The sequence below is a fragment of the Pogona vitticeps genome, chromosome 3 (assembly GCF_051106095.1).
Source record: "Pogona vitticeps strain Pit_001003342236 chromosome 3, PviZW2.1, whole genome shotgun sequence".
NCBI lineage: Eukaryota > Metazoa > Chordata > Lepidosauria > Squamata > Agamidae > Pogona > Pogona vitticeps.
In genome coordinates this window covers 204061321-204088570 of record NC_135785.1, presented here as the reverse complement: position 1 = coordinate 204088570, position 27250 = coordinate 204061321, and the positions used below count along the sequence as shown (strand labels likewise).

The window sequence follows — 27250 nt, the reverse complement described above, 5'->3', positions numbered from 1 at the left end:
TCGTCCTTTTATGTGATTGGTCAGAACAAGATGGAATTTCAGGCAGTGGATTTTGTCAGCGGTCTGAACGGCAGCTTTCTCTCAAGCAAAGCCATTTCTTTCTTGAGCACTTTTGCATGTACCTTAATCTGGCATCATCTGAGGAATTTTGTTTTTACTACTGTTTACAATTTTGAGGAACACTGAATCTTAACTTCTGTAATTTCACACTAACTTAGAAATACTTGGTAAGTAATGTTTACATTTGCTATCATTATGAAAGAAATCTTTTCATGACAAGCTACGATAAAATATTTGCTCCTTCTAACAAGAGACTATTGAGTGCAGGTACTACAACATATTCTGTAAAGTGTATATTTGTTACAGTGTGAAAGAATGCAATGAATCGGACGAAAGTGTTTAGCTAAAAGGAAGATTACTGATATTTTTAATATGTAAGATGGCAATAATATTTTATTACAAATTGTTGGTGATGATTTCTGCCCAAATGGATTGTTTCTATTTCCAGGAGTGGTGCCAAGAAAGCTGCCCTGTTATTAAAATGAAAGTTTATGAGAACCACAAAGAGTGAACAGTAGCACAGTTGCTATATTATTTGAAGAGGCTATAGGAGTATTGCTTCAAGTGCAGCCTGGTTAGAGGCACAAGACAGGTAAAAAAGTATTTCTAACATCAGCCATGACTAAAAAGATATTAAGTGATATGTGATAAAGTTATGCATGCGTTTTGTTTCATTTTTTTTAAGGTAGTAGATGAACAGCTAGACAATTGGTTTGTTGGGAGGCATAGCATTTTGTGATCAAATTCTCTGCCTCCATCTCCAACCACCCAGGATAGGATATAAATTTGTATATTATGCAGATGAATGTGGATCATATTATGCAAATTACATTAATTTCTGTATTTTCTGTGTGCATTACTGGTGTGTAGTAAGAAAAAAAATTATGGCTAATGCTACGCACAGGGACTTCTGAGGATGTGATCGTGAGATGACTGCCATTTTTTGCTATCACTTTTTAATGGTGGCAAAAAAGTAGAAATCTATGAGACTATGACAGGAATTTCAGATGATTGACACAGTGATTTGAAAAGGGAAATGCAGGAAAGAGGGAGAGTGAGGGTGCAATCAGAAGGTGATTGGGCTCACTTGTTCAACTGCCTGCAGCATGGTCCATCTTGATCTGTGACCAGACAACATACAAGAGATCGCAAACCAAGCTTATCCTGCTCTGTGCTCTGTAGAGACCAATGGGTTCCACTCTTGCATCCTCAGATGTTCTTGGACTAAAACACCCAGAAGCTCTTACCACTAGCTGTGCTGGCTAAGATTTCTGTGAATTGTAGTCCAAAATATCTGGGGATCCAAGGTTGGGAACCACTTGTCTAGACTTGTTTGGTCCAGTAGCAGGCTTTTTTCTTTCTTTCTTTTTAAAGCTAGCTGGGCTGAAACAATAAGGATTGGATTGTTTGTGCATGAAAGTGTTGCTTTAAAGATTGCACCTGCAAATTAACACTTTGCACCACTCTGATACGTATTGCTGTCCAACAGCATGCTAAACTTCAGAGAAGAGGGAAAAGTGGTGTCACATATTTTGGAAAGAAAAAGAGAACCCCTATTAAGCTGCTCTTGTGGATTATGTTACACCAGGGAAGATGAGTCACAGCAGAACTTAAAAATTTACTTTTTAGCCTGTGCCAATCATTCAGCCAAAAGAGTAATTCTCCCATTAACTTGGAGGTTCTGGGAGTTATAGTCCAATAAATTAACTTGCCAATCTCTGCTTCCTAATCAGTACAGATATATAAAATTCCAACGCACATTCACTGAAACATAATAGTTATTTAGTAGGCAGATATATGTCAAATTAACTATTTGAAAAGGACATTGTACTTATCATTGTTTGATAAGGAAATTTAAATTTATGATACAGAGGAACCGTATGCTCAACAGCTAAGTGGATTTTTAAAAAAGGAGCAAGACCTTTTTTAAAAAATAAATAAATGGTTCTTTATCTACAAGACCAAATCACATAGAAAGATGTTGCATTGTAACGGAGATAGGTTGCAGCAATATAATTTTTGTTGTTACATGCCACCAAGTCACTTCTGACTTATGCAGTCCCATGAATGAGTGGCTTCCAAAGTGTCCTCTTGTTGCCAGTCCTGCTCAGCTCTTGCAAACTCAGGGCCATGGGGAAAAAAACCAAAATGTTTGTTATATTGTATTTATCTCCCATTTTTTCTTCAGTGAACTCAACATGGCAAAAATGGCTGTACTTGTTTTCACATTACTTTCACAACGGCCCTGTGAGGTAGGTCAGGCTGATAGAGAATGACTGGCTTAAGTCCACCTAGTAACATTCTTGGGTTAGAAGCTCAAGTTCCCAAGCCTCATCTCAATTAGTTGGTAATGCTATGGCCCAAAATTTCTGGAGGACTCCTCATTGGGCAGCACACTGACCGACAACTCCAGGGTCTGGAATATAGACTGCTCTTGGGTGTCTTGGATGTCTAAGTTTTTCAAAAAAACTTGCTTCCTCCCTCTGCCCCTCCACAGGGGAGAAGAGAAAGTTTTTAATTTCGCAATATCATTACGTGGCTAAATGTGACCATATTGGGAAATTGAACTTGGATGGGAAATTTCAAGCAGTAAGCTTTGGTTCTATCCCAGAAATGACACGTGCTGGAAACAACCTATCCGTAACCTTAAAAAAGTAGCCTCTGACAGGGAGCCAAAAAATGTGCAGGTAGAAACACTCTGGAGAAGGGATGGTCCATGCTGCCACTAACGCTGTCTGGTGACAGGGAAAAGGAGCGAACCAGCCCATCACCACAGCAGATAAAACAGCAGTACAAACGCCAGCACGGTCACCTCCTCAGTTAGCTAAAAGTCAGATCCCCACTCTCTCTCCTATCTCAGTATATTTCTCTACTGAACACTAGCTCTCTTATTTTCCAAGAATAAGAGGTATTAATGAGATTTCTTTCCAAAGGGGAATTATTTCTGCTATCGACTCCAATTTCCTGAGTCTGAATCTGTGAATTAACTTATTCAGTGGTGCTGCTTGTTTTGCTAATAGAGGAACATTAGTACAGTGTTACCTCAACTTACAAACTTAATCCATATTGGAATGGTGTTCGTAAGTTGAAATGTTTGTAAGTCAAAGCACCATTTCCCATTGAAATGCATGGGAATGGGATTAATCCATTCCAGCAATTCAAAAAAAAAAAAGAATACCAAAAATAAAAATAAACAGAGCAAGTCCCATGCTGGGGCTGCAAAAAAAATCACCAAAAACAAAACAACGCCAACCCTCAATCCCCCCCCACCAACAAAACAAAAAACTTTTTTTAAAAAGCAGCGCCTTACTGGTCTGAAGTCTCCTCATCCTCCCGGGCTTCCATCACTGTTGTGATCGTTGTGGCCAGGAGGCTTGAGTCTGGCCGGGTTTCTTTGGCTCTCGCCTCCCAGCTCGCCTTCCACTTGCTCCACGCCACCCTCCGTGGGCCAATGGCGGGAAATTCAAATGGCGGAGGGTGGTGAGGAACGAGGAGGAGGTGAGCCGGGGGCCAGTGGCTAAGCGCTCAGCCAGCTCAAACCTTCTGGCTCTGGGCTACCCCTGCTGCATCCCTTTCCCTAACTGTTGAGATGAAAGAGCTACAAAGAAGCAGCCTCTTTGCAACCAACAGGTCAATAAATTCAAATTTCCCGCCATTCCACCCTGCCTTTTTGTGTTCATAAGTCGAAGCTCCGTTCGCAAGTCGAAGCATCATTTTGCGAACGGAACCGTTTGTAACTCAAAATGTTCGTAAGTGGAGTCGTTCGTAAGTCGAGGTGCCACTGTATTAATTAATATTCTTTGTAGTGAATGAAGAATTAGGGGTTTTTTGTAGTTTTTAAAATTCAATTTGCTGAGTAAAACTGATGTTTTGAAATAATTTATGTAAGAATATTTATTATAACATTTAAAATGAGACGTTCCTTTCAAATTACTTACATTCAAGGTATCCATTTCCATTGCTATGATGAAATGTTATGCCTAGAACACTTGGTCATTTTTTATTTTATTGTCCCCAGAATGTCACATTTTCAGCCTCTGGCTTCCATATATAATTCAGCAAATTCAAGACAAAGATAATGAGTTGTGTTCCTGTGTTACAAGAGCTGACACATTTTGCCATACTTTAATTAAAATATTAAAATATTTGATGGGCAAGGACTGCATAATGTCAACAGCATATTTCTTAAAGGTCACATTCAATCACTGTTTTCCCCCCGTCCTGACATTTATGGTTCCCATTGTGTATGGAAAATAAGGTCACTAAATGGGAGTGTTATGAACTAAGTCAAAATTGCACATCTAGGAAATAATATCAGGGTACCTGCATGCATTGTTTTTCCCATACAGCATGCCTGTCAGTTTATTTATTATTATTCTTTTATTTATCACTGCATTTTTAAAAAAGCTATGTTTTTCAGTTTGTGATGTTTATTTTCTTAGAAATAAAGCTTAGCTCTTTTTACTAATGACTGATTTGCAAAATACATCGCATTAGAGATGACAGCAGCAATGCTTGTGCTTCAGAAGGTTACATACCAGTTTAGATGTTTGTCAGAGATAGTTTTGCAAGAATATAAACCATTCTCAGTTGCCACTTCTAATGAAATGAAGATCTTTGGAGAGCCACTAGAAGGTAGTGGTCAGAGAATCAGACTACACCTCAGAAAGCCATGGATGTCTTATGTTGCCATGAACCATACTAGGTGCACCATGTGTTCCCAGTCAAAGCTACATCAAGAATCAGTGGAAAAATAAATTAGAGGAGAACTGTGTGTGGCAGATGTATGTTTCAAATATATGCCTTTGGAAATATTTCATGGGAAGAAGCATAGCTTATTAATAGAGCACATGCTTTCCTCTGTCTCTGACATCTGCAGGTAGAATTGAGAAGTCTCTGGCCTAAACCCTCAGAAGTCCCTATAAGCAGAGTTGCCAGGCTAGCAGAGTCCCATGCCATATGATTTCAGGACTAAGGACTGAGCCCAAGACAAGCCCTTGTGATATGCTGGGGAGGAGAACAGATTAATTAGCAAAATAATTCATGTGAAGGACGAAAAATAAGAATTTTCCCATACGGTTCACAGGTTGACCGTGTCCTACGTTCAGAGATCTCAGATCCAAAGCCTGTGACTTAGAGAATGGACACCAAACCTGAGTTCCAGGGTCAAAAACTGACTCCTGGCACCCTTAAATGTAAGTCAAGGTGGATGACACAGGTTGTCTAATGGGTTGACTCAGCATACACTAATCAGATATGCCCCAAATGTAAAACACAGGTGACAAATTAGTTTCTTTTTAGTAACCATAAGCCATTTATGAACAGAACCTTCCATCATAATCTTATGTATTCTACTCATAAATGAGTTTACCACTTAATTATCACCTAATTATGATGATAATGGAATTTATGTTACTTATTACTTTCACATTTATGACATTTAGAATCAATAAAAGAAATGTTTATTTTATATCCCACATTTTTCACAATGTTGGAATCCAAGAGGACCCATACCATGATTAGAAAAACAGGTACTGTTCAAAACAGAATAGATGGTAATATTAAAATTATATGAAACAGACTATCATCTTCAAACAACTTAGGTTAAAACAATTTTAAAATCTGGGGGGGGGGGCAGTAGCAGTCCATAGCAGTACTGCTAAATGCTCCCCAGAAACCAGTCAATTGCTGAAAGTTTGCTTGGTTTTTTTAAATCAGTATTGGAAGGATACAAGGAAGAGCCGCTGCCTTGGCAGAACGTTCCACAGAAGTCAACGCCTTGCATCCTCATCGAAAAATGTCTGTGAAGGTGGTAGGCTTGACAGAAAGGCCTCCCCTCAAGATCTTCACACACAGTGTAAGGAATTGCAGGCCTTCCTCTGCTTCCTCCTCCTTTTCTTTTAGAGCAGTGGTTCTTAACGTGGGCGATAATGCTCCTCAGGGGGCGATTTCATTTTTCAGGGGGGCGGTAGAACGAAAAGGGGCGGCAGGGGGGCGCTGGAGCAGAAGGGGGCGGTAGGGGGGCGCTGGCGCAAGCCAAACCTGTGAAGATGGCTGCAACCTTTTTACAATGTGCATGAATATATATTTTCCTCCAATCTTAATTTAGTTTCAGAGTTTTCGTCTTGAAATTTTTAGTTCCTGCATTGCGGTTTGTTTTTATGCTTTTTTATATTTCTTTTTCTGTCTTAAAATTCGCTTGCAACTAAATCATTAAATGTTACTTTTTGGCGGCATTTCATTTTCTTGGAATTGAATTTTGTTTTCAGGTGTCATTGGATTTAAGTGTCTTAAATAAATAAATAAATAAATAAATAAATAAAAAGATATCATCACCGCGGGGGGGGGGGGGGCGATGATAACTTCCTCAATGGCTCAAGGGGGCGTTTCTTTCAAAAAGGTTAAGAACCACTGTTTTAGAGAATACTGTACTATATTTCTTCGGATATAATGCAAACTTTGCTGGCTCACATTTGAAAAGTATCTCGTTGCAATTACTATGTTGCTTGTTACTTCCAAGCTCTGCTTCAGATGCTATAACAATACATAGGCACATTATTTTTGTTGTTGCTGCCACTGCTGCTGTTAAAGGTAAAGGTTCCCCTTGGCATTTAGTCCAGTCATGTCGGACTGTAAGGCGCGGTGCTCATCCCCGTTTCCAAGCCGTAGAGCCAGCTTCAGTCCGAAGACAATTTCCGTGGTCACGTGGCCAGCGCGACTAGATGCGGAACGCCATTAGCTTCCCACCATGGTGGTATCTATTTATCTACTCACATTTTTACATGCTTTCAAACTGCTAGATTGGCAGGAGCTGGGACAAACGACGGGACCTCATTCCATCACATGGATTCGATATTACGACGGCTGGTCTTCTGACCTTGCAGCACAGAGGCTTCTGTGGTTTAACCCGCAACGCCACCACGTCCCTTTACTGCTGCTGTTAGGCCCTGTAAAATTACTTCCAAACTCATGGCAACTCTATAAAAGAAAGCTCTCCAAAATGTCTTCTCTTTAACAGTCTTGCTCTGCTCTTGCAAACTCAAGGTTGTGGCTTCCTTTATGAAGTAAATCCACCTCATACTTGGTCTCCTTCTTTTCCTGCTGCCTTTTTCTGGCAAGGAAGCTCTCAACTTTATTAGCTCCTACTTAGGAACAAGTGTTTTTATCAGGCTTGAGGCACTGTTGTCTTGTACATGACAAGACATTATTCTTTTGAATGTCCAGATGGCGGATCGGGTCCTTGTCATTGGCAGTGGAGGCAGAGAGCACGCTCTGGCTTGGAAATTGGCACAGTCTCCTCAGGTGAAGCAGGTTCTGGTCGCTCCAGGAAATGCTGGAACAGCAAATGATGGGAAAATCTCAAATTCAGGTAGAAAGAATAACGTCTGAATATGTCCTTAAATGAAGGTAGAAATTGAGGAACAAATTCTGTTTATTGAATCATTATTTAATAAATTAGCCTAAAGTCATAAATGTTATTTGCACAAAATGGATAATCTTTTATTGCTTAAATATGAGATTTTAAATTTTACAAATTTTTTATTGTCAAGTGCTGAGATATAAAACATTATAAAATACAGTAAGCAAAAGCCCAAGAAAATATATTAGCTAATTTTACTGTTCAGCCCATGCACCTTTCTACCTTGTTTATGTACCATACCTTTTATATATATCACATGTTTAGTATCCAGGTGTTAATCATTTATTGTTTAGGACCCAGATGTTCATCATTTATCTTTGTTATCCATTTTCAGCTGTTTTAATTAGCAACCATACTATCCTTGCCCAGTTTTGCAAAGATCATAACATTGGATTTGTGATCGCTGGTCCAGAAGCTTTGCTTGCAGCTGGTAAGAACATCTCCCAAAGCATAGAGCTTGATTCTTAATTTAAAAATATAAGTCTGGTCTTGCGTAGCAGAAATGTTATACAGCCCTGGGCAAGGAACCCAGTTCTGTGCAAAATATACTGGCTGAGCAGAGAACAAAAAGGGTCTGAAATGGTTCAGTCTTGGCAGCTAGGATTGGCCTGCTGTTCTGGTGCTCTCAAGCATGCCATTTTGGCTGCTCTCCCTCTTAAGAAGCCAGAGATACATCCATAATATCATTCCCCAAACTGGTGCCCTACTGACGTGCAGGACCAGAACCCCCATAATGCCTATCTAGCATGACATATTACATCTCAGACAGTGATGGAAACCTCAGTGGCCTTCCAGACATTCTGAGAATACAGTTCCTATCAATCTTAGCCAATGTAGCGAGTGGTGAAAAGTTAGGGGAACTGAAGTTGAAAAACATCTAAAAGACAACACAATTGTCTGTCCTTCATCTAGAAAAGACACAAGTTGTCTTACTGGACCAGAGTAAATGTCAATGTAATTCCAGAGTAGCCAACCAGATACTTCTGAAAAACTACCAAAGCGTAATAGGGGAAAGTCATCACGTGATTCGTTCCAAACAATCATAGAATCATAGAAAAATTAATTGAAAGGGACCTGTAAGGCTACTGAGTCCACCCCCCATGCTCAGTGCAGGAATCTAAACCTAAGTAGATCTGACAAACAGTTACCCAATTTTCTCTTGAATGCCTCCAGCATTGGAGCACTCACCACCTCCTGAGGTAATTGTCACACTGCTCCAACAATGCTGAACATATTTCTTTATTCTTGGTTCCTTACCGGGATAAAACATCAAAACAGAGCTCAATGATTCTGCCCTCCTAAAACCCAAATTAAGCTCTAAAACGAACATCACACTCCATCATAATAGTGAAATTCTGCCTTTCAAAATACAAAAACGAGTACTTCTAGCCAATATAGTATTTTTGTAATGTGTCACCTTGGGTGACAACTGGAAATGAAGAATTGGGTTTTTATTCCAAGCATCTGATAGCTATTCTTAGTATTGTGATTATAATGTAATCATAAAGACATAAATGATTTTGGGATTGCTGAGGGTGGTACAATAAATAAGTGTTTCCATATAGTGATGGTGATGCCATTCAATTTAATTGCTTTTACATAGATAGCCCAGCCAAATAGCCCATGTCTATTTAAGATTAGTGAGACTGGGGTAAGAAATAGTTAAATAGGAAGTTAAATTACATAGGAAGTTTTGTCTAAACTGTTTAGTATTTTATTCATTATTAGGAATTGTTGATGACTTAATAGCAGCTGGAATTAGATGTTTTGGCCCTACAGCCAAGGTGGCACAATTGGGAACAAACAGACATTTTACTAACATTTTCCTTGATGATCATGGAATTCCCACAGCAAGATGGAAGGTATTTTCAAATCCTCAAGAAGCTTGCACTTTTATTAACAAGTAAGTGTTATTTTTCCCTCTTAGCTTATGAACAACTGGCTGTTCATTGGATTTTAATATCATAAAAGAAGCTTTGTGTTTCTATAGCCCATCTTGTTTTAAAATGTGATTGCTCCTAGGTAGGGCATTCATACAAGGTGCATCAAAATGGGAGGTATTCAGAGGAGGCAAATTTGAGACAGATGTTGACTGGTTTAAATTAGTTTGTCTTTTCTGTCAGATGTATGATTCCTCTAAGTGTGTAGTGTAAAGCCATGATTTTATTTTTAATGTGTTACATTTAACTTTAAAGTGCAGATTTCCCTGCGTTGGTGATAAAGCCTCATGGCTTTCGTCCTAGAAAAGGAGTAATTCTTGCATCCAACAGAGAGGAAGCCTGCAAATTCACACAAGAAATTCTGCAGGTGACTTATATTCTGTGTTAAGCTATAGTTAACCCTTCAAAACTCAGATGAATTAAGCTGCTGTGTAGCAAAGTTTAAATCAATATAAAAATAAGTTACAATACATACAGTGTATATTCAGTACTGTGATGTGTATGCCATGTTTCCCATAGGTACAGTATATTAAGTTGAAATTATTAGGCAGACCTTTCTTAAAATTATTCTTGAGATACTATTGCTCAAGTTGTTGCTTTGGAGTCCTACAGAACCTTTTAGGGGCAAAAAAGGATAGAAATGTTTTGCAGAGGTAAACAAATAGAAGTTATCAATGGAACCGTGTGGAGTGTACAAAACTAGGAGATGAGTTTGCCACTCAGTTAAGCTGATGGTAAGCTGAAATGTTTAAGTGACAGTGCTTATTGGATGTGTTGTTCATCTCCCACTCAAAACTGCTGAGGTGATTTTTCTTACATTCATGGGCCCAAGATACTGCCACATAGCACAATCTATCACCAAATACTCTCACTGTTATATGGAATCAAGAGCACATACATATAGAAATAATTTGATTTATTGAAATAAATTGTATGATTTAGCCTGGCAAAAATTTATTAAGGACTTGACTTTAATACAGTGTGGTCTAAATGAAGAATCACAAGTGAAGTAAACAAAAATGAACCGAACAACCAATTGACTATAATTGGAAATAATCTGAAGATACCTTTTTCATTAAATAAAGAGAGGGAAAGAATGAAGATCTGACCAGTGGATGTTGTATTTATAATGCAGGACAACATCGTTGGACACACACGAAAGACAGTTATAATTGAAGAATTCCTCGAAGGGGAAGAGATTTCCGTACGTTTTATTATTGCTTTTAAATAGGTTGCTTGAATTATTTTTGCATCCATTACAAATTTTAATTTGGTTTAGCACCACCAACAAAAGCAGTTTACATTAACACTTAGCCCAGCATTGAGCCCATATCAGTGTTCAATATTAGGATCTTCCAGATGGACCACTTCTTCTCCATATTATACATGGTTTATTGATAATGGTGTTGGTATTTTTCCTACCATCCACATGGTGGAAATGCTTGTCTCAGCATGTTCATTGACAAAATCTGACTTTGGTATCGTTTTCACCCACTCCTGAAAGCATAGTGTGCTTTATTTCTTGTTTCAACTTGTGCTGGGGGCTCAAGTTCAGTGCTGTGCTAGGGGATGTTCCCCCCCCCTTTTTTTTACAAATATTTAAATACAGCCCATCTGTTCATTCTTCTTTTCTGCTTTGTTTTCCCACTGATATCAAAGAGTCCAAGCAGCTGACTCCCCAGATCTCTGAGCACTCTTAGTTGTTCCCTTTACTACAGTACAATTTCTGCTCCTTTTTTGAACTGTTGCAACCCTATGTAGTATGTTATTAGTTGAAATAAACAGAGAGCATGTGTGATTTCTCCTTCAAAAGTACCACTCAATTTCTGTCACTTCCTCACAGTGCTTGTGCTTTCTGGATGGAGTCACCTTTTCCCCCATGCCACTAGTCCAGGTTCAGAAGCCAATGCTGGATGGAGACCAAGGCCTAAGCACTACTGGAATGGGAGCTTATGGTCCTGTACCTAAGGTGCAAAACATATTTTGTTCACAGTCTACTTTCTTGTATAAAAGCTCAAATGACAAGACACCCTGTTTCTGGCAGTAATCTATTTTCTAAGGAACTTCTTTGGTGACATTTTCCATCCTCAGGGCCAGTTTTCGAAATAATGGAAAATGACATTATCGGGGCAAGCTACTTTTATGGAAACATGCTTCTCTAGATGCAATATTTTCAATCGTGTTTATAATACATCATTGAGGAGAACCCTACTGGAAAGAATTCTCAGTGTGTCCATTTCCCATTGTTTATTAGATTCCTGAACCTCTTCTGGCAAAAATTAAAGGCACACTTCTTCAACACATTCTGGACAGCATGAAACAGGAGGGAATGTCATATGTAGGTAGGAGTCCACACTCATTATTGGTAATGCCCAAGATGTATTGTTTGCATTGGAGATGATTTCTCAGACATGATACTACGAGCCTGTGAAGTTTTCCTCAATTGTTTGATGTGCATGTATTAGAGGCTTTGCATACAAGTGGAGTCTCATGACAGTTACACATGCACTGGTAACATCCCGCATAGATTACTGCAATGCACTCTACGTGGGGCTGCCTTTGAAGACGGTCCGGCGACTGCAACTGGTCCAGAATCGAGCTGCGAGGCTGGTGAGTGGTGCGGCCTCTAGGGAACATATCAAGCCGATTCTGTTTAAGCTACATTGGCTACCAGTTGCTGCCCGGGCCCAATTCAAAGTGCTTGTTTTGACATATAAAGCCCTAAACAACTTGGGCCCTGGATACCTGAAGGACCGCCTCCTTCCATATGAGCCTACCCGGCAGTTAAGATCTAGCCAGGGGGCCCTTTTGAAAGAGCCGTCCCCTAAGGAGGTAAGAGGGACGGCTTGTAGACAAAGAGCCTTTTCGGCAGCTACCCCCAGACTATGGAATGCCCTCCCGACTGAGATTCGTCTGGCGCCAACACTGATGACATTTCGGCGCCAGGTCAAAACCTTCCTGTTCCAGAAGGCTTTTAATTGAAACAATATTAGCTGTGGGTCCGATGGCAATTTTTATATATATTTTAATTGTATTTTAATTGTTTTGAATTTTTATTGTATTTTAAATTTTGTAAGCCGCCCAGAAACCTTTGGGTAGTGTGGGCGGCATATAAATTAAATAAATAAAAAATAAATAAATAAATATTGAGAAGTGCTATTTTTCTCTCCTCTGCACTACTGGTTCTGAAGAATTCTATTTAACAAATGACACTTTCTAGGAGAGTTATTTTGTTATTGAAAAAGGATCTTCAGCAGTAAAAATTTTGGACCTCTTGTGTTTTACTTCATTTTATACCTTAGTTTTGCTCTCCTAGCTGTGTGCTGTTTGAAGGTATTTATATAAATTTATTGTTATAACTTTCCCCTTAAGGTGTGCTACAAATGGAATTCATGCTTACCAAAGATGGTGTGAAGGTCTTAAGCATTGACTGTCATTTTGGTGATCTTCAATGCCAGGTAAAGGAAAGCTGTACAGCCAAGCAGGTTTTTTTAGCTGATTTCACAGTTCTTGTCTGATGAGAACTCAGAGCTATGAACCATGAAATTCCTGTTTGATATGTTCATTATGCCATTAATTCCCTTCATCATCTTAAACAAGCCACTGTCTCTGCAGTCTACATCATTGGGAAAAGAATGCTGACTGAATTTCACAAATTTAATACCAGGATTCTTTAAAAGGATGTTTTGAGATGCTTTGAATTCTCTAAAAGCACTACACAAACTGAGGCAGGGACCATTTATTGAACAGGGTAGGTTACCAGATAATGTCAGTGTGAGGGAATGTACTGTTGTTACCAATGTCAGAGTGGGGCACACCTCAAATTTAATTGGGTAAGTGGCCAAAGCAACAGCTGGAGGGGATTCAGACAGTGCCTCCATAAGTTCACCTTACCTTCACCTTTAATGACTGGCAAGGTGCAACACTGATGATCCCACTATTATCTCTGATCACTAATTGGAGATACATCACTGAAGAAGAGAACATTGCTTCCAAGAGGAATTTCTCTTCACTAATTGAAGAATCACTGAGGAATACTTGTTCATCATCCCTAGTATAAATGCTGTTTAATTTATATTTTTGTCATTCTGTCTGCATTGCAAACATCTGTTAATATCCAGATGCTAACAACTGTAAAAGAGACTTATTTATCCCAATCAGTTATTTCTTATTTTATTTTTACAGTGTGTTGGTGCTGTCTCCGTTTGCTTAATTTACAAGGCACTATGAAAATGTTATCTACAGAGACCTTTACAAAGTGTTATTTCAGTTTTGAGTTGTTGTTACCACACTTGATGTGCAATGCCAACATTTGCCTACTGTGTCCAATTTTACAGGTAGTTCTGCAGCTTCTTAAACATGATTTTTATGAAGTGATCCAAAGTGCTATTGATGGCAGGCTCTGTGATTCTACATTGACTTGGTCAGATAATTGCACTGCTGTGTCAATTCTCATAGCAAATGAAGGTTATCCGGAATTCTGTAATAAGGGCCAAGAGATCACTGGTAATTCTTTCATTGATTTTTATTCACCTTAGAGCCTCTATGGGCAGAAAAGAGATGAACAAATGCTTTAAATAATATTTTGAGGACTTCTATTAAAGATAAAACCAATAATCTCATTCAATATTTGTCACTATTTTTGTTAAAAAAAAAATTTTGGCCAGCATCCCATTAGCAACCTATACATGTGTAAGGGACATTGCATGGGATGCAGTACCAAATTGGCACTCAATATTTAGACGCTAGTTGCATTCCTGGACACATTTCCAATCAAGCCCACAAACCCAACAAGCACCTTGTTCATGCGCAGCAATTTGCTACCAAGATTTAACATGATTTCCTTTATGGAATTATAAATAACCAATAAGATTTTGGCCAATGTAATAATTCTCTTAATCTATGAGGCCTAAAATGCAATTGCTAGTCCCAACTAGAGAAGATGCATTGAACTGATTGCTGAGAACTAATCAACATTTATATAAATCTCACTGATTCTGTGGATCGAATTTAATCCATTATACTTTAAATTATTTATTAGGCTGCAATATTCACTTACCCATGAAACAGCACAGTTGAAATAAATGTGACTTATTTCTGAGTGAATATGCATAGGATTCTACTTTTCATGTCTCTGGTGATCCAAGAGTTTCAAGAGGGAAAATCTGAATAAGATGAGAAGTAAAATTTCACTCCTCCACATAAAAAGTTTAGTCCCATTCAATATGTACCTTACAAGCCAGCAATACAACCAAGAACATATTATGCAAATCATAATGAAGCCAATTTTCCTTTTAATTTTTGTAGGACTCGGCCACGTTACAGAGTTAGGCCTGCAGGTCTTCCATGGAGCTACCATACTGAAGGATGACAAAGTGTTGGTTAATGGCGACAGAGTCCTGACAGTAACAGCTATCAGGCAAGACCTCCTGTCAGCACTTGAAGATGCCTACAAAGGACTAGCAGCCATTTGTTTCGTGGGTGCTTCTTACAGAAAAGATATTGGCTACCCAGCACTCAGGTTCCTCAGACAGTCTGGGTATGTATATATACCAAACAGATAATGGCTGAAATCCTCTTGTGCAGGTCTGTGTAGCCAGTGAGGATGATGCCAGCAGCAGAAGCAAATCACCTCCACTGATTAAAGGCTTTCTTCGGCAATTTGCCTTTAATTAGTGGAGATTTGCCACTTCTCATGTCTTCCCCACTGCCTACGAAGTGGCACAGCAGGATTCCAGCCACTGTGTTCTAAGACAACCTTTAAAATTTTGGCCGGGGTTTTTCTGAAACTACAGTCCTGAAACGTATGACCAAGACATATGGGTTTTTAAAAATCTCTTTCCCATATAAATGTCTCCTTAAGCTGCTCACAGCACAAGAATATATCACATTTCAATATCCATTGGTATCTAAATGTCACTATTTATTACATTTTAATCCTATCCTTCTACCAAAAGCAGCACTTGGCTTAAAATTCAAATGAACAATTTATTTCGGTAATACCAGCCTTATGATGTGTTAAACTTACTAGAAAATAGGGAGTGTCAACCGGTAGATTTACTTTTTTAAAAACAGTATAATTTTCCTAGGACTGTTAAAAAATTGGAAAAATAGATTATTTGGGATGACAGCTCTTAGAATCCTGTCTGGCCAGCAATCCCCCAGCTTCACTTCTTGTTCAAAGTGCCCATGGTGGCCAAGGGATTCTGGGAGTTCTAGTTCAAAACAAAATAAAACATTTCTAAGAGCAGTTCAAAATACATAGACAAGAAGTTCCCCCAGAAGTTCTCAGTTCTTAGAAAATGGCCCTCAGATTTCTGATACCCTGCACCAGATTATTCCATACATGCACCTCATGCTCTTAACTTTTATGGTGCTGCTCTTAAATACTGCAGTGGGAATGGGCATTGGAGTAGGGGTGATGTTTAGTCTCTTTCTTGATACTCTGGGTGTTATTGCAGCATTTACAACAGTGAGTGACATATTTTTTTCTAATTTAGGATCCCACATATTGTGAAGAGGCAAAGATACTTTGCAAAGAGGATTTAGAGGCAAAGCTGCCCCTCTTTCCCATAAAACGCTAAAGGATCAGGGAACTTTTTTACCTTTTACCCCCCCAAAAAAATTTATATACGCCGACATTACCCCCTTGATTTGAAAGGAAGGAAATCATACATTATTTGAATTCTATTCAAAATTACTTTGAAAGCTTCAACTTACTTGAAAACTTCAGATTTTGGAGAAATGATGTTGCTTCATCTTGGATATGAGAGCATCAATACTGGGGCTCTGCTCATCCTCATTACCCCCAGGATTTTCATTTTTACCCCATTTGGGGTAATTTACCCCTGTTCCCTGACCACTGAGCTAAAGGCTAAAGATTTGTTAATAAATGCAAGGTTACAACGTTTATTTTCGTTTTGCTGTCAGGAGCACCTCAGCGAATGACCCTCAAGGAGGTCAGGATATGTCACCTTCCACACTGAAGTTCATCTGTGATATTCCTAGGAGTTGTATACCCGAATGACTATATTAATCACACAGAGCCTTACTGAGCTTTGTGTTTTTCCCATGGTCACATGTTCAGCCATCAGAAAAGATCCCCCCCCCCAAAAAAAAACCCTGAGGGAGTTGTTATGGTAGGAGGGCTAGCATTAATGTTGGGTGGGCCGCCAACCTAGATAGCCATCCCAGACACTTCAGTCCAAGTCAGTCTGAAGCAAAATAAGTCTCTCCAAAAAGAAGAAATGCTAAAACAAAACCAAAAACCATTAAGTGGTTGCTTAAAGAATCCAGGTCTCAAAAAAAGAATTCAGTACCCAAAGAGTGATTCCTGTATATCATTGGAGCTTGGAATGTTACAAATATTTTCCACATTTTTATTATAGCCTGTCACATGGAGATAGAATTTCAGAGTCCATAGCTTGTAATGTTTTGATTCACCCACCTAAGCTACAAGCTTCAAATGATTCCAAATCAGGTAAGAACAAAATAACAAATTTCAAAATAATTTTTGGTACATATTGTTCCAATATGAACTAAACCACTGCATTGCAGAAGCTTTTTTTCATTGCTCTTCCTAACTGTGGAACAATGTTCTTCCTAACTTTTATTCAGGTCTTTGCATGGGGATGAACAAAGAGCAAGATACTTCTTAATGAAGAGAAAAACAGCTCTCTCCTATAAATAAACTTATTTAAGAGTACAGTACTTGGGAGTTAGTTTATGGGCAGGTGCACTGTAGAGTTTTAATTTTCCTATGTCTTTCAGCTTAAAGTATCTTGGTCCTTTTTGCATGTTTTGCACGTAACTTCTTTGAAATTGTTTTTTTCTTTGTTGTTTATGCACTTTGAGGATATAACATTTATTATAAGCCCCTTAGGGAATAGCATATTAATCTTAATATATTTATGAATTCTGTAAAGAAATAAATGCACCTTTTCTCACACACAGGAGTATCTCTTCATTATGTAAAAAATTAAATGTGCTTCTTGCTTTGAAGCATATTACTTTTATTCAAGTGCAAATGTAACTGGTTAATTAAGCAATTGACTAAATATAATATGCATACAATTTTGTCATCTTTATATTAATTACAGAACTAGACAAGAAACTATTTCTGTACTTTGTACATGGGTAGGTAAATTAATAACATCTTGTCATAAGCTGACACCGCAGGACAATAGTGCATATAAAGCTTCTTTTTGTAGAAATGTTGACACATCTCTTTTGTTCTAATTAATATCTGAATAGAATAAGTAAACAGCTGTCTGAGGAAGGTATTACATTGCAGGACTGGCTAAATGCAAAGCCTGCTGCTAAGCTTTCACCTCCTGTTAGTGGTAGCATTTGCCATTTGCTGCTTTGTATTGTACTATGCATGCTACCTAGTACATGGAAGTTCAAATATTTGCAAAGGTGAACCTAGTGCACTCGTAGTGTTTACTAACCTTGAGTTCCCAAATGTTCTTCAATTACAGCTCACAGAAATCCTGACCAGCATAGCTTCTGCGACTTTTTGTCCAAGACCGTCTGGAGACCCAAGTTTGGGAACCCCTGTACCTTAGCAGTAAATACAGACTTGCTCTAAGAGACAGCTTCCACATTTCAGACATTTTACCAAGGAATGTTAATTGGAAATCAGAGTTTGGGAAAGATTTTTGGTTGCATATTCTCCCCTCGATACAACTCCAACAAGAGTATGGATTTCAAAGAGAGAACAGTAATAAGGATATCAAGCCTTTAGCACTTATGCTGTTGCCCACTGAATTTTTTACTTTTTTGTATTTTACAGGTGGCCATGGCCATCAAGAGAACATTCCTGTCTCCTTTGATTTGAGAGCATCTGGTTATATCGATCCAATTCTAGTGTCCCAAACTAAAGGCATTGGGGCAAAAGTGAAGGTAAGCAGAGGTATGCCTCTACTTAAGCTCGTATTGTACATGCACGCAATCTTATGATGAAAAACTACAAACTTATCCCTGTTAAGTTAGGAGGGAATTACCTTGAAATAAACACAAGATGACCTCCACATACTGTACATTTTAAGCCACTTTACATTTTCAGATCTGTAAAATAAAGAGGTTTTTGGACTAAGTCTACACAATATGAGACCTACCAAGCTGAATATAGCTCATTCCTTTTATACAGCAATCAACCAGATCTTAGAAGTAACATTAACATTGCTAGTTATATTGGTATTATTAAAAACAAAAAGGACCAAAATACTTGGTATTAATCCCCTTTTCCAGCACATTATGATCTTAATTTAAGGAGGGAAAACTTTACTCTTCTTGCTGTGTAATTTTTAGTTGCTTTCATAATAACTGGGGATGTGACTCAATGTGTCATTGAGTGTTGGTGGAGGAATATCACAGGGTTCAAGCTCTGTCTCAAACCCTGCCTCATGCTCTGTTGTGGACATGGACGTGACAAGGTGGATGGGAAAAGTTTGTGTTTGTACCAGAGGACTGTGGCTTATTTCATTCAGATATTTTTTATGTTCTATGTTAGATACTTTTGAGAAAAGCAGAGAGTTTATTTTTTAGATTGTAGTTCTAAGTGTAATTAACTACTGTTTGTGACTTTCTATTATAACAGTAGCAAGTTAAATAACTTTTTTAATTGTGATATTTAAAAAAAAAACACCTTTCTTTCCCCCTGTGTTCTCCCTGTCCCTTTTGCTGTTTGTCTTAAGACTTCAAAATCAGGGAATTGTAAAACTCCTTCTATTCAGTGTTGGTTTGATGAAAGCTGACAGAAAACAGCCCTGATTCTTCTTTGTTTTTGTTTTGTTTCGTTTTGAAATATTTAAGAAACAGGAGAGGTGGCTCCAAGTGACCTGGAGGTGACCACACTATAGCATGCGTTTGAGTCGCTGACACTGAGGAGGACCCAGGACAGCCTTCCATTTGTGTGCCAAACACTTGTTACCTAAGAACCTCTCAGCTGTTGAAAGCATTATTGGGAGTGGTACTGAAGACTCCAAAGCTTTTGGTCTTGACTTAGGAGCTTGTCAGGATCAGGTTGGGATTTCCTGCCTTGGAAATCTGTTTTGGGATTCACCTGGCCACAGTGGCTGGGGAATTCTAGGAGCTGAAGTACAATGGTATTTTTTTTTTCTCTTCTGGCTCTTACAAGCATTCGCCTGTGTCAAATAATATCTAGTCCCCTACACATGGCAAGACATACATTGGCTCTAGTTGTTTGCTCTGGCTTAGAAAATAATGATACATTAGCTGGGATGATAGAAACTGCTGTTATAATGGAGAATTCTGTTATTATATTAAAATTCTTTCTTGCCCCTTTTAGCTCTTGATGGGAATGGTGGACCAATTCTGATGGTCCATACCTAGAAGCGGAAGACCTGTATGAATTCCTATCTTATAAGGAAATTCCCTGGGGAGTGATAGAATCACTGTTGAGCATCCTTGGCTGAACAATTGAAGCTTAGCAGCTCTCTAGTATTCTGGGGAACTCTGGCTATAGAGGAAGAGAGGAGTCTCCCCTTTTCCCTAATAATTCATGAAACCCATCTTAGCATTAGAACAATAAGTGGTTGGCTTTTAGCCAATATGTCTGATAATTCTGAAATAATATTGTATACATGTATAATATTGTATATTGTATGATACTGTATAGAACAGCACAACATTTGCATTACAGTTCAAGACTGATGGCCTCCTTTATTACAGATTGCCCAGCTGTGCAACAAGCATGATATGATCGGTCAAGACTTGGTTGCTATGTGTGTCAATGATATCCTGCTCCAGGGAGCTGAGCCCCTCTTCTTCCTTTACCATTTTTCTTTTGGGAAACTGGATGCTGGAATAGCCCAGACAATCACAGATGGGATAACTAAAGCTTGTGAACGCGCAAGCTGTGCAGTCCTTGGTATGGCCGATGGGTTTTTATGTTGTGCTTCTTCTGGCCTTCATAAGCGTCCTGTTTCTGTTACCATAAAACAGAAACTAGGAATAATGTTTAAATAACGTTTAAATGCCTCGCTATTGTGTAGGGTAAATATTGTACAGATACAATATTTGGGGGAGATTGGGACATGGAAGTAAGTGCGGTCCTCCAAAGACTGGGTGGGGTTGCCCTCTCAAACTTTTAGAGGTTGCCCACACTTAATTCTATCTGGACTGTGAAAAGCAAATTCCATGGAATTTGATGGTATTTAGAGTACTGTCATTGATATCTCCTTTTTTCCTAGGGAGAAAAATTAATGAAATGTCCAACACATGGGCACCTGGAGATTACAGCCTTGTTGGCTTTGTAGTTGGTGCTGTGGAACGAGAAATGAAGCTTCCTCAGTCAGAGAGGATTCTTGATGGGGATCTCCTAATTGGAATATCTTCTTCTGGCCTTCACAGCCAAGGATTTAGCCTTGTGAGGAAGATTCTTTTAACATCACCCCTACACTATCTATCCCTTGTTCCTGATGGGTGTAATACCCAAACTATAGGTATATCAATATTTGCCATTCTTTTCTTCAGAAAAGTTTCTCGTTCAGCTGTTAGGGGGCAGTGGGCTATTAGGAAAGTGTCCCACCTCAGGTTCTGGGTACCCTGAATTAGCGCACAGCTACCTGCTTCCTAACAGAGATAAAGGGTCCCCTTTTGCTAAATTCCCAGCTTTACGCATTCTGGCTGAAGCCCTGTTGTTTATTATATTAAATCAAAACTAGAGTAGGCCTATTGAATCAATGGAATTTACAGAGGAGTTAACTTACCAAATCCCCATTGATTCAGTGGATCTACTCTACCTGTAGCTTACTACACTACAAGATTTCGGCCTCTCTCTCTCTCTCTCTCTCTCTCTCTCTCTCTCTCTCTCTCTCTGTGTGTGTGTGTGTGTGTAAGTAAGAGGGGATGGGGGAGAGACAGAGAAAGCAAAAGGGCAGGGCAAGGATGAAAGCAGTTTGAGGTAGGAACATTTCTGATTAGAGAACATGATACATTTGTCTTCTCTTTGGCAAAGTTGTGGAGTAAATAAAAGAAGGGTAGGCAGGGTGGATATAAATACAATACTCTCCTGCCTTTGTGTGTGAATGCTTGCCTGCCTTTTTGTATGTGAATGCCTGGTTCTGCCCACCATTGGCTGTTCTAGACTAAGCCACCGAGATGATAGGCACCAGCCACCACTCTTAGCACATCTGAAAAATAATAGTGCTGAATATATAAGTCTCTAGTTTTAAACCCATTGCACATTTGTTTGTTTCTCAGTATTTCTACTGTGTCTCTTTCTGAAGTTTATTCAGAAATATATTCAGTATCATCCCAGATGGTTTCTGCCTCTGAAACAAAAATTAAATGTCTTGTGATAAGTAAGGTGTCTTGCCCTGGTTGCTAAAAATTAATCCTCAAACTATGAATGATCTTATTTTCTATTTTATATAATTAATTGCTATCTATTTTCACAGGAGAGCTGTTGCTAACTCCAACCAAAATCTATAGCAAAGCTTTGCTGCCTGTTCTGCGCTCAGGAAATGTGAAAGCCTGCATCCCTATTGCTGAAAAAGGGTTAATTGGAAGCTTTCTCCAAATCCTTCCTGAACAACTTACTGTAGTCTTGGGTAAGCCAAAATGTGTGTACAATAAATTCTATTTATTAGTTAAATACAGTATATATCCTGCTTTCCTGTTACAAAAAAAGGATACAGTAGACCATCCGTTTATTTTATATTTTGTATCATTTATATGCTGCCATTCTCCTGGTGAGGGAACCCCAGGTGGCTCACCATTTTAAAACAAGTAATGTTAAAAAACACGATAAATTACAAATTAAAAAATAATTATACTGTAATAATAATTTAAATCCATCAATTATATCAAACATTTAAAAACTTTAAAAGTAACTTTATCCCATCTTCTCTGTCCTCCGCCATGTTTCAGCAGGCAGACAGATATGAATATCTGGTTCTCTATCATAGAAATTTTCTTCTACTTTACATTAACAAGGGCAACTTTCAACTAAAACCTCCAGGGATCTTTTGGTCTAAGTTCCACAGATAATGAACAAGCAGGAAAGAAACCATTTTCCTTTTGTCCTGCTTGCAACAGAAATGTTAGGTTAGTGTCTAAGTGCACAGCAAGGGCTTTTCTTGTCTTACACAATTTGCAAGTGATCTTGATTTATTTTGTGATTGGTCTGTGGAACATAAGCATGGGATTCCTTAAGGCTGATTTCTCAAGCATGGAAGTCTGTCTCAGTCACATCTCTCCCACACTAACACACTTTCAGGCCTCATCATGGGCTACCCATGATGTCTGTTTCTACTCTAAGCAGCCGTCTTCGGGACGTTTGGACCTCAGCTGTTTTTTTTCTCCCTATAGGCATATAACACAGAACTCCATACAAATTTTCTGTGCCAAATAGCAGCCTGAAGGTGTGCGCTGTCAGGAAATGGCAGACGATACAGCCAAAAAACAGAACTGTGGCTCACAGTGAGGAATGGGCTTCAGATGACTCCAGACTCACAGTATATTTAAGATCAGAAAGCTTGGAATATTGTTCTAGCAGTGCTTAGGAATAAGCAAGTGGTTGGAAGGGAACCTTAAATTCCCCAGCCTACTTAAGAATAAAAGAAACTTTGCTTTCTTATACAGTCACGTGCTTTGGTGAAGCTGAAGAGCCTTTTAGAGTTCCTGGGTTTAGTGGGTTTGGAGGACCATTTTCTTGATATGCAGGTCCTCCTGGGAAAGATTTGTCCACATCTGAGCAATGGGCCAATTCCTTAGGATCAAAGGATGAAGATTTCACTGTCCCTAAGGCTCCTGATGCATAGAAATTTTATTTATGGGCAGTCACTGCAATGATTATCTGCTGTCATACTGGAGAAACCCCATCCTTCCCATTCTCTGGATCTCCAGAGCTCTCCAACAGGATGAAGTTCTAATGGTAAGACAATCCGTTTCTAAAGGTCCTGCTCCGTTTTACTTATTGGCCTTAGAGTCTGACAGGAAAAACATCTTTTTTTTTTTTTGAAAGGAAGTCCTCACCCATTAAGTTCTCTCATTTCTCTCATTGCTCTCTGACTTAGTAGTAGTATATTACTTCCTCTCAATTGTGTCCGTTATGGGGGTTGAGCCTGGAGAAACAACCTGCAGTTTGGCTTTACTAAGAACAGAATAGAGTGTCTAACTATGCTAGCTGTTCAAGAATGGTACTATCCTTTACAAATACATTTATTTTTAGATGCTCATAACTGGAAGATTCCTCTGATTTTTTCTTGGCTCCAACAAGAAGGAAACCTTTCAGAAGGAGAGATGCTCCAAATGTTCAACTGTGGGATTGGTGCTGTGCTGGTAGTTCAGAAGGAGGTTGCCAGACAGGTTTTGAAGGATGTCCAGAAATACGATGACGCATGGCTGATTGGAGAAGTCGTTCCCTGTCTTTCAGGTTTCTGAATTTCCTGAGCAAATCTAGGCAAAACACGGGTTTTCTTACCAAGGTCACCAAAAGTATTCTAAAAACATTTAAAGTTCCTTTGAACTACTTGTATTAAGCTTCTGCAGCTGCAGTACTTAATGTTTGAAGAATGGATGAAACCCCATCAAGTGCTAAACATTGCATTCCTCAGAGTAATTATCATCAGCCCAGAATGTCACCAATTCTTAGAAAGCTATTTGTGGCCTTTCTGGGGAGGCGTTCCAAATGCGTAGTTTCACCGCAATTTAGAATTAAAGGTTACATTTAAATAGACTTTGTCCCAATAGAAAGGGACAGGGAAAGAGGTATAAGCTTATAATGTATTCAATATTTTTAATCCACTTCCAGCTCCATATGAAATATCACCATTGCCCACGTCTATAATTAGATCACAAATCTAGGGGGTTGACATGACTTGCACTGCTCTCAGAAGTAAGCTCCACTGAATTCAGTGGGACCTGGGCTGTGTGTAAGTTGTACTGAACTATCTGGGTTTTACTTCACAATAGACATATACAGCTACCATGTTCTCTAGACTCACAAAGAGAGTATGGCTCAATAAGAAACTGACAACACATACCAAGATCCAGGTCTATAGAGCCTATGTCCTGAGCACACTCCTGTACTGCAGTGAGTCCTGGACACTTTGTGCCCGGCAGGAGAGGAAGCTGAACACCTTCCATATGTGTTGCCTCCAACGGATTTTTGGTATCACCTGGCAGGACAGAGTTCCAAATAGAGTAGTCCTAGGACGAGCTGGAATTTTCAGCATGCATACATTACTGAAACAGTGACGTCTACGCTGGCTTGGGCACATTCTGAGAATGGCTGATGGTCGGATTCCAAAGGATCTCCTATATGGAGAATTAGTGCAGGGAAATCGCCCCAGAGGGAGACCACAGCTGCGATACAAGGATATCTGCAAGCGCGATCTGAAGGCCTTAGGAATAGACCTCAACAGATGGGAAACTCTGACATCTGATCGTTCAGCCTGGAGGCAGGCGGTACATCACGGCCTCTCCCAATTTGAAGAGACCCTTGTCCAGCAGGCCGAGGCAAAGAGGAAGTCACAAAGGAAGCAAAACCAGGGAGCTGGACAGGGGACAGATTGGATTTGTCTTCAGTGTGGAAGAGATTGTAACTCTCGAATTTGCCTCCTCCGCCACACTAGACGCTGTTCGAAGTCCTCCATACAGAGCACGCTACCATAGTCTTTCGAGACTGAAGGATGCCTACAATATATAGACATATACTGCATCACATTATGAATTAGTTTTCTTGAGAGAAACAAACGAAAGTAAAGTCTCCTTTTCTGATTATGGCTTGTATTTTACTAAGAAAAATGATGACGAAAAGTGTGTGCACACAATTCACAATACAGTAGTTTGGATCCAGACATGATCGTACTTGGAGTCACTGAGATCAATGGGACTTAACTTAGTTGTGACCTAACTACAGTAGTCCCTTTGATTTCATGTGCAATACCAAAAGCTGTTACTTAGCGTAGACACACCTAAGCAGAAATGTTAGAGATTATTTGCTTCCAGCTTTTTTAATGACATGGCAACAAGCATTCAAAGTGCCAGCTTAACAAAAAGAATTGTCACAGGATGAGATTAAGCGGTTGCCACTAAATGTTACAACTATAAACATGTTACAATTTAACACATTTCTAAAACTGTTTGTTTTTAACTGCTATATTTTGATTCAAACAAGGGAAGCCTCTGGCCTTTACCTCAAACAAGCATAGCCCTGCATTTCAAAGGAAATCTTCATCTGAGGCACAAGTGGCTTGTTTACTTCTGAACAAATATGTGGTCTCCTGAAGTGCTGATAACCATTATATTAATGAACACTGAAGGGTGGGTAGCTGGAAGGAGAGGTCAGGATGACTAGAAAGGAAAGTCACATCCGGAAGACTGCACCTTATATTTGGGAAAGGGAACCTCTGGCTCCCAGATTCTGCTCTGGCCCTCCCAAATGGTCATCACCTTTTCTTGACATGACCACATTTCCCCCACTCTTTGAGGCTGGGCAGATGGTTTTGAAGATCCATGCCACCATCTCTACTAATATTGCAGTATTATTTATATATTTATTTCTGCAGGTGACCAGCCATCTTTCTTTTCTTAAGGGTATCGTCAGCTAGAAATCAAGAACCTTCTTGAGGTATTGCTGAAAAACAAATACCCATTCCTCAGGAATATTTCTACTGTAGACAGGCAGCTCCAAACAGTACATGCGAAAAACAAAGTGAAAGTGGCTGTTCTTACCTCAGGAACAGGTGAGGTTGACATTTCACTGCAATCTATATCTATTTTTACAATGCAAGTTAGTAAATGTGCCCTGCTGCAGGTAAGGTATGCAATTTTATCTGCTGTTTTGGAATCACCTTTGGCTGAAGGTGTTCAATCTCATCTTCGAACTGCAGAACTGGGAGGGACCCTATGGATCATGAAGCCCACCCTCTCAAGGAGGGGAAGTGGGGAACTGACCTCCCAATCATTGAGCTCCATACTGAGCTCTGCTGAGCTATCCAACAGTTTTTCATTATGTTTGAATATCCCTGGAGACTCTTTGTGCATATATGCAGGTAGCCTTTCTGCTATTATGTTCTCAATCAGATTAAAAGTTTAGCACAGTGGTTCTTAACCTTTTTGAAAGAAACGCCCCCTTGAGCCATTGAGGAAGTTATCATCGCCCCCCTCCCCGCGGTGATGATATCTTTTTATTTATTTATTTATTTATTTATTTATTTATTTAAGACACTTAAATCCAATGACACCTGAAAACAAAATTCAATTCCAAGAAAATGAAATGCCCCCAAAAAAGTAACATTTAATGATTTAGTTGCAAGCGAATTTTAAGACGCAAAAAGAAATATAAAAAAGGGCATAAAAACAAACTGCAATGCAGGAACTAAAACTTTTAGACAAAAACTCTGAAACTAAATTAAGATTGGAGGAAAATATATATTCATGCACACTGTAAAAAGGCTGTAGCCATCTTCACAGGTTTGGCTTGCTCCAGCGCCCCCCTACCACCCCCTTCTGCTCCAGCGCCCCCACGCCGCCCCTTTTCGTTCTACCGCCCCCCTGAAAAATAAAATCGCCCCCTGGGGGGCATTATCGCCCACGTTAAGAACCACTGGTTTAGCAGAACTTTCATTATCCAAGTATCATATCCTATTATATAGTTCAAAGTCATTATGAGATAATGAAATTCTGAAATTCTGCTCTGTGACTTACATCAACGACATCATCAGCCACAGTGATTTCTGGGGAAATAGTTTTTGTTATTCCCCTTCTCTGAAAAAGGTCATGAGGCTCCCAAGGGATCTCTTTCACCGGTGGAGAAGCCATTGAGGGTCCGTAAGGTGGGGGAAATCTTTAACGT

The 27250-nt window shown here is 39.2% G+C and overlaps 1 protein-coding gene across 1 annotated transcript in view; it reads left to right on the top strand.

Annotated features, from left to right (window-relative positions):
* The first annotated feature begins 7284 nt into the window (after positions 1–7284).
* The window catches only part of LOC110080394 (trifunctional purine biosynthetic protein adenosine-3), a 30169-nt gene continuing 10203 nt past the window's right edge, over positions 7285–27250 (top strand). The window contains exons 1-17 of the mRNA XM_072994098.2: positions 7285–7429; positions 7815–7910; positions 9209–9383; positions 9676–9787; positions 10556–10624; positions 11264–11389; positions 11675–11762; positions 12793–12878; positions 13758–13926; positions 14728–14959; positions 16827–16900; positions 18215–18324; positions 20116–20314; positions 20637–20888; positions 21846–21998; positions 23621–23824; positions 25989–26138. Of these exons, the coding sequence (XP_072850199.2) occupies positions 7285–7429; positions 7815–7910; positions 9209–9383; positions 9676–9787; positions 10556–10624; positions 11264–11389; positions 11675–11762; positions 12793–12878; positions 13758–13926; positions 14728–14959; positions 16827–16900; positions 18215–18324; positions 20116–20314; positions 20637–20888; positions 21846–21998; positions 23621–23824; positions 25989–26138 (2440 nt within the window). The remainder of the gene's footprint in view (positions 7430–7814; positions 7911–9208; positions 9384–9675; positions 9788–10555; positions 10625–11263; positions 11390–11674; positions 11763–12792; positions 12879–13757; positions 13927–14727; positions 14960–16826; positions 16901–18214; positions 18325–20115; positions 20315–20636; positions 20889–21845; positions 21999–23620; positions 23825–25988; positions 26139–27250) is intronic.